Consider the following 14,422-nt stretch of genomic DNA (forward strand, 5'->3'; position numbering starts at 1 on the left):
AGGTTTAAGTAGCTTTAGTCCTCCTAAAGTCTTGCTTTCCCATGGCCTGCATGAAAAAGGCGGAGGCATCTGGACTGGTGGCATGGGAATAGGCAGTGCCTTCATATCAGAGCTTTCCTGGGAACACACTGTCGTATTGCTTCCATTCCAGCCCACACTGGAGATTAACCACCACGCCGGGAAATCCCTGGACAGCTTCTGCAAGTGGCAGAAATCCATTGTGAACAGGAATGGCAATGGGAACGCTATCCCCGAGAACGGCATAGCCAACCACGACACTGCAGTGCTGATCACCAGGTAAGGCTGAGCCCGGCCCGGGCAGCGCCGTCCTCGTGGAGGGTGTCCTCTGTGCAGCTGTCCTCGATCTCTGTCCAAGTGCTTCATCCGAGGCTTCCTTCCCATGCGTTCCCCTGCAAGCTGCCTGGCAGCGGCTGTCCCTCAGGCTGGCCACTTGCCAGTTCCCTTGCAGTGATGCCGATTATTGCAGTTCAGATACTTATCGTCCTCCAGTGTCTTCCCTCGGTCTTCTTTGTGCTCACAAGGACCTTAGTTTGCAGCCCGTGTGCATTTGTGCACCAAAGGTCAAGGATCCAGTGTGTACAGTGGTGTTGGGAACCCACCCCAGAGTTGTGGAGCATTGGGCATCCTCCTGAAACAGAGAGTCGCTCTGCTCCTGCTGTGAAAGATGGAGAAGGGGACGCAAGTGGGACCTGAGCGTCATGACGGTGATGGAGTGCTGCACCAGTACGGGATTTGGCTCACATTTTAGGTGCCTACATGAAGGGCTGAACTCTCTCCTTGGTAGCTGGTGGCCACCCTTAAATTACTGATTTCGTCCCAACTCCCTTAGGACAGGAGCAGTCCAGCCCTGCCTGTGTCTCTGCACTCCTGTGACAACAGTCTAGGCCAGCAGCTTAACCTGGATGCTGAATTAGACCTCCAGAGCTGGGAGGACAAATAACCCACGTCAGAATAGATGAGCCTGGAGCAGCAGAGGGGGTGGGAGGGACAGCTGGAAGGATGGACAGACAGTTGGAAGGAAAGAAGATGCAGAGAGGATGACAGGGACAGTGGAAAGAACGGAGTGGCGGCTGGGAGAACAGTGGATGCCGAAGGGAGAGCTGGAAGGTCGGAGGGGATGAAGGGCACCGAGAGGCAGCTCTCGGCAGTGCCCAGGACACTGGCTCTCTGGTGCGTCCATAAACCCTGCTTGGGCAGAGGGGCAGCGGCCTGGGGAGAAGCCTAAGGCAAAGCCAAGGTTTGTTTGTGCCTTTTCTTCCCCCTCTTGCAGAGTGAAAGAAAGTAATAAAATGAAAGTGCTGGAGACAGGAGCCTGCAAGCAGGAGCTGGTTTGGCTGGTGCCATGTGCCGCACTCCCGCTCCAGGCCCGGCGATGGCAGGAGCTGTTTGCAGCCTGGCGCATCCCTCCCGGGAACTTGTGAAATGAGACCCCACAAGCACCAGGGGAGGAACGCGCAAAAGGCCCCTTGGCCCCAGCATTTCACCCTCCTGGGGCTGCAGTGTCTGCTTTTTCTTCTGCCACACGTGCGGGATGCGAACGCTGGCTTCCAGTTCTTCAGCCTCCCACCAGATGTTTGAGCTAACCCGAAGCGACTTGCCGGGCCGGCCACGCCAGGCTTGGACAGCACCAGCACGTCCGGCCCCTCTCTAATAAATTCCCCGTCTCCCGATAACATCTTGCTGAGCTGCGGGCTTTTTTCTTTTGCAGGGACGTGTCAAACTAGAGCCTCTGAAGGCTTTAGCGGTATTCTCTCAAAACAAAGCAACAAATGTTTTTCACTCACTCAGTTTCCTGCTGGGGGTGAGAGGTTTGGACACTTCCAGAGAGCCCAGGGGCCAAAGGGACAGGAGCCATCGCCAGGAACACGCTGTGCTTAACCCATCGTGTGCTATCAACTTGCTTCCTCCCCACTTTCATCCCTGTGGGGCTACGGGGACGAGCGGCGTCAGATGTTCCTGCTCGCCGTGCTGGTGCCCCCCCCCAGACCCACACCATGGTCACCAGCCTCGGTGCTCCGATCCCAGCTCCCACTCAGGCTGAAATGCACCTCGGGGCTAAGGAGCAACACCCCAACCTGGCATCCCAGCCCAGTTGCCCCCAGTCCACGCCTGTCAGCCTGGGTGGGTTTCAGTGTTAACCTCCAGCCCAGGTTTTGCAAAGACCCAAATGTCCGGGGAGTCTCACCTTCTGGAGAAGTTATTTGAATGGAGGCAGGGAGGCCATGCAGTTCATCTCCGCAGCTAATTGATAATATTCCCTCTCTGGCCCAAACTGGGCTTTTGGAGCTGCTGCCACATCCCATTACGAGGATGCAAGGATGCTGCATTTCAATTTGGAGGACATTTTACTTTGCTGTCCACGTTTAGTTTTCCCTTTTACATGGCTAACGATGTACGAACGATGTACAAGCAGTTGATTCCTTGATGCAATGGCTGGAAGTCGAAGCCGGGAACGGAGGGTAGACTCATCTGGAATCAGCCCATATTGAATTTGTTTGCAAAATTCTCAGTAAAGAACTAAACTGAAAACAACAACAACAAAAAAATTAGCATTTTAATGAAACCACAGTGGGTTTTAAAATGGAACATATTTTCAAACTGAAGTGTTTTCCTTTTTTTTTTGAAAAATAATCAGGATTACATGTTTGATTGATAAGATTTGCTGCAAGGGACCTGAGTTACAGAGGGGGATGGCCCTGTCCTCTTCCACCCTGCGCTGCTGGCGTGTTTCCCTGAGCCCGGTGCCTCCCAGGAGAGAAGTGTCTGGCTCCCGGGAGCGCACTGGGTACTAAGGAGCAGAGCTGGACCACCCACCCAAACCCAAAATGCTTCAAGGCTGGAATAGCATTGTCCCTGCTGATTTACCACATTTCATCAAAACCAAACCTCTGACCCCGCTCAGCAGTGCCCCATAGTTAAGGGACAAGCGCTATCGTGAAAAATCCGCCGTGAGTCTCAGCCTGGGGAAGGCGAGTTGTTGTACAACGTGGATCAGAGGTGTTTTACCTGTTACAGTCGGTTCTTTCCATTCCAGAGGTGTTGCACGAGCCATGGGCTGTTTCGTGGTGCTTTGGATGTGAACACATCAGTAAAATGAAGATACGCTGGTTTGGAGCCACCGAAATTTTAAGTATTCTTAACGCTGCCTTCTCTTCTTTGCAGATACGACATTTGCATCTACAAGAATAAACCGTGTGGCACCCTGGGTAGGTTGGAATTTGCCGCCCTTTCGCCAGCACCTCTCACCAGCACAGGCACCTTCGGGAGCGTGGCGAGGGTGGGCTGTGCTATCCCCCTCCCCTAGTGAGCAGGCTGAGGGGAAGCTCTTGCCCAACACTACCACGAGCACCGGCAGCAGAGCCAGGAACAGGCCGGTGGTTTCCAGGCCACTCGACTGTGTAGCCTCCTGACTTCTGTAAACACTAAAAGCAGCAACCCGGAGGACGGATGGGCTCTGGAACACTTCTCCTTTATATCCCTGGGTCAGGTCCAGCCTGATGATTAAGAACCGCTCGCATCTAGGGCTGGTCCATAGCCTAGTGGAGTATTCCTGGCTTCGCAGAGAAAAATAAGCCTTTTTTGTGATGACTATAAAGGGAGTTCTTTATTTAAACTGCTAGACGCAGACAGACCCTGCAGCTCTCTCTGGCTGTAGCTCCTAATTTGTCTTGCCCTGGTCTAGACTAAGCAGTCAGGGAGGGATTACTGCTCTGAATCACTGTTAAAAAGGAAAAGTTGGTGGATCTCTCACCTGATGTGGCTGCAGACGAGGTGCCTGGAAGGGAGGTTGAGGCTGAGGTGCCGTGATGGCTCGATTTGTTCCTTTAGCAGAGGCTGTTCCTTCCCTGGCCTAGTGCAGTGGGCACAGCCTGTGGTGGTGGGACAGATTATGGGCAGAGGGTTGGGGGAACATGCTGCCACAATTCAGGGGGGATTTCTGCGTGAACCAGCCCTCCAGACGGAGTCAGGCTGGATTCCTGATCGTGGTGGGTGCCAGCCAGAACCAAGCCTGGATGGGCAGGTTGGATCCTGGCTTACTTGGTTGTCCAGGCTGCCCTGGCTGACTTTGGATGCCCAAGAGCTGGTACAGCTGAAGTCAGGTTCCCCCACCAGCACTAACGGTGTTGTGACAAGGACTGTCTGCTCCCAGTCTGGGGTTTGGATATGATATTCAGAGGGTTTTGACCCATTCTTAGCATTTCTGAGCCTGTCAGCCTTAATTTAGTTGAGAGTGCTGAGTGACCACACGCTCACAGTCCCTAAGAGCCATGGGTCCATCCCAAAGCCGGGTGCAACTGGTGGGAAGAAAGTTGATGTTGACCTCAGGCTATGCTTAGTGAGCGTGCAGCACACCAGTTAGTCCCCAAATACCATGTGATTTGTGCTGGCCCTGTTGTGACAGCTCTGTCTGGCTTCCCTAGGCCTGGCCCCCGTCGGCGGGATGTGTGAACGAGAACGAAGCTGCAGCATCAATGAGGACATTGGCCTGGCCACAGCCTTCACCATTGCCCACGAGATCGGCCACACGTGAGTACTGTGCCAGAAGAGGCCCCTGGGAACGGCCGTCACAGGAACCTCTTGGTTTGTTCCTGCCAACAGGAGATGAAAAATCCTTCCCACGGATGATCAAGAAAACGCAGCAGCTGATCATGTCTCTATTGCCTTGGTGATGCTTTCTAGGTTTGGCATGAATCACGATGGGGTTGGCAACAGCTGTGGCTCCCGTGGGCAAGAAACAGCCAAGCTCATGGCTGCTCACATCACCATGAAGACCAACCCATTCGTATGGTCCACGTGCAGCAGGGATTACATCACCAGCTTCCTGGAGTAAGGAATCCATCTCACCTTGCCCTCCCTTCTACCTCGCAACCAGTACACACCTCCACCCTCTCACAGGCACTTGTGAGGGGTGGGTAAAGCCAAAGAAAAGCCCCCAAAGCACACAGCCCATGCACCTTCTGTCTTGTCTCCCAGCACCTCATCCTATCCCAAGAGGCACGTGCTTTTCTTCCTTCCTTTAGACTTTCCCGTGGTTTGCTTGCCTGCTGAAGATAGTAACCCCGTTTACCTTGCAGCTGTGACGCCTTTGTTTCGGTTCTCAACCTCTAGAAACTTCACAGATAAATCAGCAGCTTCCGGATGCATTTGGATGTTGCTGAAGTTCAGCAAGGAGTTGCAGAGAAGGGTTGGTGTGGTGGGAAGGGGGGATCTGGAGACAGGACCGGGTCTGCGTGGTGTAGGCAGCTTCTCCAGACACTGAGAAGGAGAGTTTTTAGGTGTGAACAAGCAACGCAGGGGAAAGGTTTTTGGGTGTAGGATTCAGGAGAAGGGATTTAGGCTCCTAAGACCCAGAGTTTCAGTATTGTTACCTTGCCTGAGTCACGGCTCCGCAGCCTGAGTGAGCTTCTTGTCCAAGCTTCCGGCAATCCCAGGGTTTCTATCACAAAATGAGCAGTCAGGATCAATTTTGATGAGGTTTTTGGTAGGATACAGGCACTACCTAATAGAAAGACGAGGTAGGACTTGAGTCGTGATTCAAAGAAGCAAGTGTGTGGGGTCACTGTGGAGGGAAGTCCCCGGGGAGTCTGAATACCAGTTCTCTACTGGTGACGCCGCTGTTGCAGCGCTGCGAGAGGAGCAGCGAAGGTGAACCTCCCCGAGGGGCTGCCGCCTGCCCCGCCGTCCCGCAGAGCCTGGCAAAACACGTGGCCAACCACCAGATCCCACAAGGGGCAGCTCACGTTTGGCCACGACAAAACGGGTCCCCCCTCGCTCTTGACCCCTGGCCATGCAGCGCAGCAAAGGCACGTTGCGTGGAGAGCGCCGGGCAGGCGCTGCGGCGGAGGCTGCCTTGTCCTCAGGTAACCCTGAAGTCTCGGCGGGGCTGGTGGAGGACGGCGAGTTCACGTCAGCCCTCTCCGGGGTTCGTGCCGGCCTCCCCCGCCTAAGCGCAGCCCCGGGAGCCTCGGCCGGGCCGGGTGTGCAAGACCCTGGGATTCAGGGCCAGGGGAGTGGTGACAGGGGCTTTGATTTAGAGAGAGCTCGGAGAGCAGAAAGGAAGGGGGAGGAAAAGGCATGTTTCTTACAAAATTTGGACGCTCCTACAAAGCTCTGGCATGCAGAAGGACGGGCCTGGAGAGCTGGAGCTCCCCGCGCTCGGCCGCAGCCGTGGGGTGGGAGGGCAGCCCCTCTGCCTGCCCCGTTGCCCACCGAGGGTCCCGGGCACACCCTGCCCGCACGCTGCCAGGCGCTGCCTGCTGGCCCTAGGACCCACTGGGGGGCTGGGGGTAGCCTGCAAAACTCTCAGGTTAAAACTTCTGGAGTTACCTAGGAACCAGCATGTGCTTCCCAGCCCTGGGTGCACAGATAGCAAGACTTCAGAGCACTTTCTCAGCAGCGGTTTGGCCCAGAGGAGGCCGGTAAAGTTGTCCCCCCAAAGAGCCAAGCATGTGAGAGCTCAGCCCCACGCAGAGCCAGGAGTGCCTGTTGCTGCTCCTCCACCGCGACGCTCTCCTAAAGCCTTTCTGAGCTCTAATTCTTGTCTCTTTGTTTCCAGCTCCGGGATGGGACTATGCCTGAACAACGCTCCTCCCAAGCAAGATTTTATCTACCCAACAGTGGCTCCAGGACAGGCCTACGATGCAGACGAGCAGTGCCGTTTCCAGTACGGAGTTAAATCTCGCCAGTGTAAATACGGGGTAGAGAGCCTTCCTGCTTTACTATCGGTTCCCAGGGGGTGGAGGACGGGGGCTACAAGGGCAAAGGGCCGTGGGGCTGTTCCTCTGCTGCCCACATCGCTTTGCTGGCCTGCTTCAGATAAAGGGCACTGGCATGTTCCCTGTGAGCTTTTTGCCTTGCTTCCCTGGGAGAGGACAGAGGAGGTTGTTTCCCACCCACAAAGGTTGACCCCAGCTCAGTTTCGGTCAGATTAGTCCCACGGGAGAAGATCTCTCGTGTCTGCCCGATACCTTGGCTGCTGCCTGTCCCCAGGGGTTGCAGCTGAAAGCCAAGCTGCAGGCCCCTCATCCAGACTGCCCTCCCAGCGGGGCTTTGTACACAGACATATTTTTCATAATCCTCGCTGGAAGTCATAATGCTGCTCACACAAACTTAAAGAGGAGGAATGGTTTTTCTCCAGGTGAGGTGGGTCGATGTGCTGTAGGTACGTCTGAGGGACAGCCCAAAGCCACCCCTGCCACCTTGCTGCCATCCCCTGATCTTTGAACCCAGGAAACCACTGACAGGAAAAGTTGTTTCGGGAGAAAGGAGTCCTCCTGGATCTCAGCCTGATGTTTTGCTGTTCTTAACGTAGATAATCTGAGCGTAGATAATCTGAGTGTAGTAGTGAGGGGGAAGCATCTGCGCTGAAGGGCTAATGGAATCCCTTAACTCATCCACTTGCTTCTAGAGCAAACAGGAGCCAGCAGTGAGATACCTGGGCAGCTGTGTTGTCTGATGGACACACATGTACGTGTACCCTGGAAGGCTGTGAAGGAGGAAATGTATCAGACCAGGGTTTAGTTTCTTTTGCAACCATGTAAATACAATTCCGACACTGCCACTGACCCAGTGTGAACCAGTTTATCACCCTGAGTGTTCATCTGTTTAGTACAGTTAAACACTAAACCACCTCCTGGTGGGCTCACCAGCTCACCTCGGTGAACAAAGGGCACGGTGTGACTCTCCCTGGTCCAGTGCTGTCTTTTGACGGGGCCCAGGGCCTGCTGGACACGGGGCAGATGCAGTCTCAGGACGGGCCCAGAGCAGCAGGAGAAGTCTGGCTCCGAGTAACGTGATCGTGGTATCTGATGCCAGGTGCGACCGACTGAAGTCTGTGCCCCTCCTAAGCTGAGGGCAGTGGAATGGAAACTTTCCACGCTTACATGCCTGTTTCCCAGCTAATTTTTAACTCGGGCAGACGCTTCCTGTATATATACAAGGATCACAAAAGCACAAGATGTCCTTGTGATGACCTTCTAGGCCAGCCTGTGGTGCGTGCTGGTTGGGAGAAGCCCAAAGGGCGTAAGGGCTCAAGTGCGTGCAGATCAAATCTGGGTAAATGTGTAAGTCCACCCATCCTGTGCCCCATATAAACAAACTCCAGGGTGATGGCTCAAACGCGGCAGCATCCCTTCCTCCATGCCGGTACAGAGCAGATGATTAATAGTTTTAATGAGGACAGAGTGAACAGTATTAGTGGTTGAAGCTGGGAAGTCGCCTCCCTTGGTGACGCACAGAGAAGAGACTGTACAGGAGCTCCTACTTCCCAACAGTCGTGCTGGCTCTGGAAGAGCATTGTGGAGGGGTAGACGCTTTTTGAAGATGGGAGACTTTCTCCTTTCACTGGTTAAAGGCAGCTGCAGCCAGGCTTTGGCGAAGGAGTTGGGAACCAAAAATCCCTTTGCATCTTGGAGCTGTGGTCCTTGGCGCCGACTCCACAGTATTTTCCTTTGCTGGCTCACCCTGTGGCACTCCGCTATCACAACCCCAGGAACAGGAGGGAAGCAGAGAAATCCCGAGCTCATCTTTTCGCCCCTCTTGGTACCAGCACAGAGGATTCCCAGTCGTTGAGTCAGATCGTGCTGCGGGGGGTATCGGTTACTGTTCAGAGCACAGCCCTTGGCAGGGTGGAGGAATGCCTCGCTGGAAGGCTGAACCAAGCCCGGAGGCGTGATGAACAGGCTGCTACCTGACTGGAGGCAGGCGGCCGCGGTAGCTGTCTTGTAGGTCACGCTGCCGTGGGGGCAGGCAGGAGGCCAGGCAGTGGCTGTGCCAGCGCCGGAGCGTGCGGTGCGGAGCACGTCGGGTCCTTCAGCCCGTGCTGTGGCCCTGGTGTGCACCACCAGCAGCACCGGCCCGTGCTGGGAGCACAGGAGCAGCAGTCGCGGCTGTTCGGGTTCTGCTCTCACATCTTGAGACAGTTTCCTTCACCGACAATGTGAACCTGTTTAATGCTTTCAAGTATAACCTAAGTCACATCAAGCCGCTCTCTGAAAAGCAACAAGTTTTCCGCAGGCTTGTTTCGGTAGGAATAGGAGCAGGATGGTGACCTGGCAGGAAACTCAGCTCTGAATTTTAGGTGTCTCTTCGCAGTTTGCAGGTGTTGAAATCCAGCCTGGTTGATTTAGTCCGGTTCAAAGGGTCTGGACTTTCTGATTTAGCAGCTGTGACTCTGCAGAGTCACTGTCATGGACCTGACCTGTGGGTGGGATTTGGAACAACCAAGGGAAGCTTTTTCTTTGCGGGTGCTCTGAGAGGTCAGGATGGGCTGAAGCTCAGGATTTGTGGCTCAGGAAACCTCATGGAAAGAGGTCTGGGAGTCCTCAGCCCAGTATCGCTCAGTGGACCCAACTGTGCCTAGCAGAGACAGAGCACAGAAGTGCCCACTTCTGGAGCTGCTTAAGGGCTAGGTCAATATCTGGCATTATTTAAATTCTTCTGAAAATGGCTCTAAGTCTTCCAGAAGATCTTCCCTTTAGGACTGTTAGGCTGGCTGGAGCTTGCCAGTAGACGAGGTAGCCACACTGTGACCTGCAGGGCATTCCTGTAGCAGGAGATGACAGACGTGCTGAGTTGATGCTCCTGGGGACCCCCAGCTTCCCGCAGAGGCAGATCTGGACCCACGTGGTGTAGGGATGCTCATGGCAGGTGCTAGGAACGAGCTCTTGTGCTCAGCCTCCATGCACAGACCCAAAGAAGAAGAGAACATCCCTCAGCCCTGGGATGGGTGGAGCACAGTGGGATTAGCTCGGGCCTCACCGGGTTTGGCCGTGCGGGCTGGCTGGGGAGCCAGCTCTGGCACCTGAGAGCAGTGGAGCATCCAAATCCAGAGAACCCCAGCCCCAGGAGAAGCACTTAGGCTTAGTCCAGAGAAGGGAGTGAGCTGTCAGTGGCCTTGGGGTGATGGCAGCTGGCAACACCTTGCAAGATTTGATTTGATTTTCCCCCTACCATGCTGAAAACGTTCCTGTCCCCGTGTCCCAGCCCAGCTGGTGCTTCTCAAGCACAGCGGCGTGCTGCTGCCCCAGCCTCGCAGCCCCTAGCACAAGCAAATCCTAATCTCGGTTTTGTTTCTTTGTCTCTTTCTTCTTCCCTCCCCCTCTCTTCCCCAAAATCTCTCTCTTTCCAGGAAGTCTGCAGTGAGTTATGGTGTCTGAGTAAAAGCAACCGCTGCATAACCAACAGCATCCCCGCTGCTGAGGGGACCATATGCCAGACCAACACCATTGAAAAGGGGGTAAGGAAGCCCGGGGCACCGTAGCGAGTTGACAGTGAGTGGTTGAATCCCTCGTCCAGTGATAACTGGGATTATTGTTTGTGTTGGTGGGCGCGGAGTTGATTTAAGAGCACCCACCAGCCTGTCCTCCCCTGCCTCCCAGAGCCTGGAGCCACCTCCACCCTCCCCTGCCGGAGGGAGGTTGGGGTGTGCCAAGGAGCCCAAAGGCCTGTAATCGCCCCAAAGTACGGATCATCCTGCATAGTGCCGGGAAGGCAGGACGCGAAGTCCCTGCTCCAGCGAGCTCCTTGGTGTCACCTAGGAGGCACAGCAGGGTGACCTCCAGCCAATGCCATATGCTTTAGATGAACATCTTGTCCTCAGGTCTGCTGAGGTCCCCTCACTGTTCTGAAAAAGTGATTTTTGCCCCATTTTTCCCAGGAGGGACAATGGGCTTGCAACATCTTTTTCAGAGGAACTTGTGAAAAACTCCCTCACAAGGCTAGATATGATGAAACCTTCATTTTTCAGACTCAGCTGAGAAAGGAGGGTAGGATTTTCCATCACTGTATATTTTGAAAGTGAATTTTTGACTTGATTGTTCGTATTGCTCATTCCCGGCACCTCCTACACCCATTTGTGCCCATATAAAGCAAGTGTGTAGCACTGTTTAAAAAAAAAAAAAAAAAAGTGCCTTTGCAAACTCAATAATAATTGGGACAATGGAGAATCAGGGCTGGGACATTCTCCATTAAATGGACATGTGTTTTTCTACTAGAGGAAAAATAATTCTGAAGAAATTCAAGAATCATTTCAAATCCTTAAGAAGCTGGAGAAGCTGATGTGCAGGAAAGAGGGTGGCTTTGACAAATGCATTATTCTTTGCAAATAGTCATCTTAGTTCTGCTGGAAATTCGATCAAAAAGGAGTAGACAGCTCCTGGGGCTGGACATCCCTGCTGCTGGAGATTCAGCATATACAATGGCAATTTTTTTTCTACTGGTCATCTTTTTTTTTTTTTTTTTACCAGCTTTTCCTGCTTTTAAATATCTCTTCTCCCCTTCTTACTCGTTGTTTTTTTTGAACCAGGGTTCTTCAAAAGTCTTAAGAGAAGTGACAAGCAGTCGCAGCCCCCAGGACTCGTGGGAGCTATTCCCAGTGAAGATCCTGACTCCGTTTAAACCCCCAGTTACCTTCCTGTGCTTCCGTTTATCCTTTTGTATTAATTCATCCTTCAGAAGGGATTTGATATCCTTGGGTGAAAGAAGATGCACCTTTGTATTAAGTTTCTGCACCTTCACCAGCTGGAGCTCCTGGCCGGTGGCCCCTGGGCTCGCCGGCTGGGTGAGGCCCCAGAGCTCAGCCCTTGGCTGGAGCCACTCTCCAATTTTTGCCCTGGCTTCTCCCCTTCTAGCCGGAGAGAGCAGAGGGAAGGATCAGGGTGGAGAAGCTATTTAAGGTATGCAAGATTGAAGAGAGATAGGGTGAGTTTCTGTGCTCTGCCACCCAGCTGGGGAAGCAATGTGGAGAAAGACTGAGCCGAGCTGTGCCCACATCCCAGACCTTTGGCTCCCAAATTCTCCTTTTTTTGTTGTTTGGTTTTTTGGTTGGGTTTGTTGTTTTTTTTTTTTTAACTGATCCCCTGTGGTTGTTACAGCTTCATTTCTCTTACCTCAAGTACCCACAGTGGGTGACTTCAGTGCTGGATCTGGTGGTAGTTTCTGCTGCCTGGGGGTGTCCCCACAGCCCGGCTGCTCAGACACTGGGTTCATTGTCTTGCTGGCTCCTTCCCTGCCTGTTTTGGTTTTCTTTCATCTTTTTTTTTTTTTTTTTTATTTTTTTTTTTTAATTTCTATTATCCAAGCACTTGTTACACAGTTTATGGTCAGTGCACCCTGGGAGGATGCCTTTCATTAGACATCCTCCCTTCCCACATGTCCCCAGCTCATATCTTGCAGCCAGCACGTGTCCGTGCTTGCCGCAGGAGCCCTTCACTGACACTCTGGGCGAATGGAGGGGTTGGCAGGGGCTGGTCAGTCTCCTGGGCCCTGCCTGCAGAAGCAGTAGCCCAGCACTAGTCTGGAGCAAGAGCAGAGACACCAGAAGGGCTGTGCCTGCAGAGCATCTCCTCCACGGGGGCTTGCACCTCTGAACTGGTGTGCAAGGAGTCGCTAGCTGAGTGTCCTGGAAGGCCATGGGTCATTTTTCCCCGCTGGTTGTGCTGCCCGTGGAGAACCTGGCTCAGAAGGAGCCGGGGGAGGCCACGCCAGCAGCTCCAGGGTGGGTTATCAGCCCCTGGAAGGAGCGCACAGCGGTTTCTTCCTTCCTGGGATTATCTCAGCCCCCGAGGCATGGTGTCCGGCACCGTTCCCGGAGAACGGCAGCGGGTCTGGCAGTGTCCTGCTCCTTGCATCACTGTTGACTCCAGGGGGTGCAGGACGCTTTCCAGGTCCAAGGGAAATATTTCATAGGCAAGTTTCCCTGAGCATCTGTCACCCAATAGGATGGGGACAGGCGGATTCTTTAAGGATCCTCAGCAGAACAATGACACAATGTTCTTACTACAATCAAAACTTCATTTTAACGTGGACCCTTTGCAGATCAGGTCATTTTAACACATTAACCACGACTTGAGCTCCCAGTACGGATACAAAACTCACTCCATCCTGGGAGGGAGCAGCTGGCGGTGGAGGTGTCTGTTCCCCACAGGGATCCTGGCCCTGCTGCCCAGCAGAGCGGCTCCAGTCCAAGTCCCACCTGAGACTCGCTGCTGTGCACTTTTATAGGCAGTGAGGTGTGTGCTGTTACCTGTCCCTGTTGGCAACGTATGTCACCCTGATTAACCCAGGTGCCCTGGACCCCTTTAGAGGAGAAGTGGGGATGAGAACCTCTTGCCCGTGGCTGCCACCTGCCCCACAGGATGATGCGCCGGGCATTGGGAGCGGGGACACCGGTCCCAGTATCCCTGCGAACGCTGCGTGCGCAAAGGGTGAAGTGTGACTCGGAGGAGAGAGTGCCTGGGGAGAGGCAAATGCCCTCTGCAGTGGAGAACTTGGCTCCAAGGCCAGCACAGCTCCGAGTTCAGATTTCATAGGATCAAAGCGGATCCCAGCCCTGAATTGGCTGCTGTGTCTGATGGAGGCTGGGGAGCGCGCTGGGAGGCAGAGGCCGGGTGCTCAGGGTGTTTAAAGCTCTGTCTTTCTGCAGTGGTGCTACAAGAGGGAGTGTGTGCCTTTTGGCACCCGGCCGGAGGGTGTGGACGGTGCCTGGGGAGCCTGGTCGTCCTGGGGAGAGTGCAGCAGGACGTGTGGCGGAGGCGTATCGTCATCCATTCGCCACTGTGACAGCCCGCGGTAGGTGTACACGCGCCTGGCCCTGTCGGCGCGGCTCTGCCTTCTCCTGCCTGCACGGCATCGCAGCTCGGGTGGGTCAGGAAGGCAGCAGGCAGGTGCCTGCACAGCTCTGCTCTCCATTCCCGGGAGGGTCTTGACTCCTGCACGCAAATCCCACCACGTCCTGCTTTCACAGCAGCTTGCTGCTCTTGTTTTGGTGGTTGGGTCTGCAGCCACAGACCCAAAGACACTTGTGCAACTCCTCTGAGAATGCGAGGTCTGCTGCGGGACTGCACCTCTGCGACGCCCCCCAGGCTGGGCCCGTCCTTGCGGATCGGGGTTGGGAAACACCACGATGCTCCTGCCAGCCTGGGGCAGCCGCCTGCCCCAAACGTGGCTCAGTGCCCTAAAGCTGGTTCTCCCATCTCGCTCCTGGTTTTCCAGGCCCACAATTGGAGGAAAGTACTGCCTGGGAGAGCGGAAGCGGTACCGGTCCTGCAACACCGACGTGAGTACTGCTGGGCTCGGGGGAAGGAGCAGCGTGGGTTAGTGGGGGCTTTGCTGGTGGGATGAGCCCACTGCCCACGGGTGTGGGGTGTTACGTGCAGCTGTGGGACCCACGGGAGGAGGTGGCCGGGTGGGGATGAGCTGTGCTGTGCCAGCAGCAATCCCGCAGTGGGGAAAGCCGAGCAGGACGATGCACGCCGGCGCCGGCTGCGAGCTGGCTCAGGGAGCGGGTGGGCGGTACGTACCTGCAGGGCTTCGGCATCAAGAAGGGGCCCAAAAAGATAACGAGGCAAAGGAGGAGAGATCAGAGGTTTCCAGCACTGACATGACAGCAGTTGCCTCTCGC

The 14,422-nt window shown here is 54.6% G+C and overlaps 1 protein-coding gene across 4 annotated transcripts in view; it reads left to right on the forward strand.

Moving 5' to 3' along the window:
• Nucleotides 1-14,422, forward strand: part of ADAMTS10 (ADAM metallopeptidase with thrombospondin type 1 motif 10) — a 57,176-nt gene that overhangs the window by 27,182 nt on the left and 15,572 nt on the right. For all 4 annotated transcript variants that reach the window (XM_026865235.1, XM_026865236.1, XM_026865237.1 and 1 more), the window contains exons 7-14: nt 152-297; nt 3,184-3,227; nt 4,443-4,548; nt 4,702-4,848; nt 6,578-6,719; nt 10,151-10,258; nt 13,445-13,590; nt 14,014-14,077. In XM_026865235.1, coding sequence (XP_026721036.1) covers nt 152-297; nt 3,184-3,227; nt 4,443-4,548; nt 4,702-4,848; nt 6,578-6,719; nt 10,151-10,258; nt 13,445-13,590; nt 14,014-14,077 — 903 coding nt within the window. The remainder of the gene's footprint in view (nt 1-151; nt 298-3,183; nt 3,228-4,442; nt 4,549-4,701; nt 4,849-6,577; nt 6,720-10,150; nt 10,259-13,444; nt 13,591-14,013; nt 14,078-14,422) is intronic.

Source organism: Athene cunicularia (genome assembly GCF_003259725.1).
Source record: "Athene cunicularia isolate RWA chromosome 28 unlocalized genomic scaffold, athCun1 chr28_part2, whole genome shotgun sequence".
In the NCBI taxonomy this organism is placed as follows: Eukaryota; Metazoa; Chordata; class Aves; order Strigiformes; family Strigidae; genus Athene; species Athene cunicularia.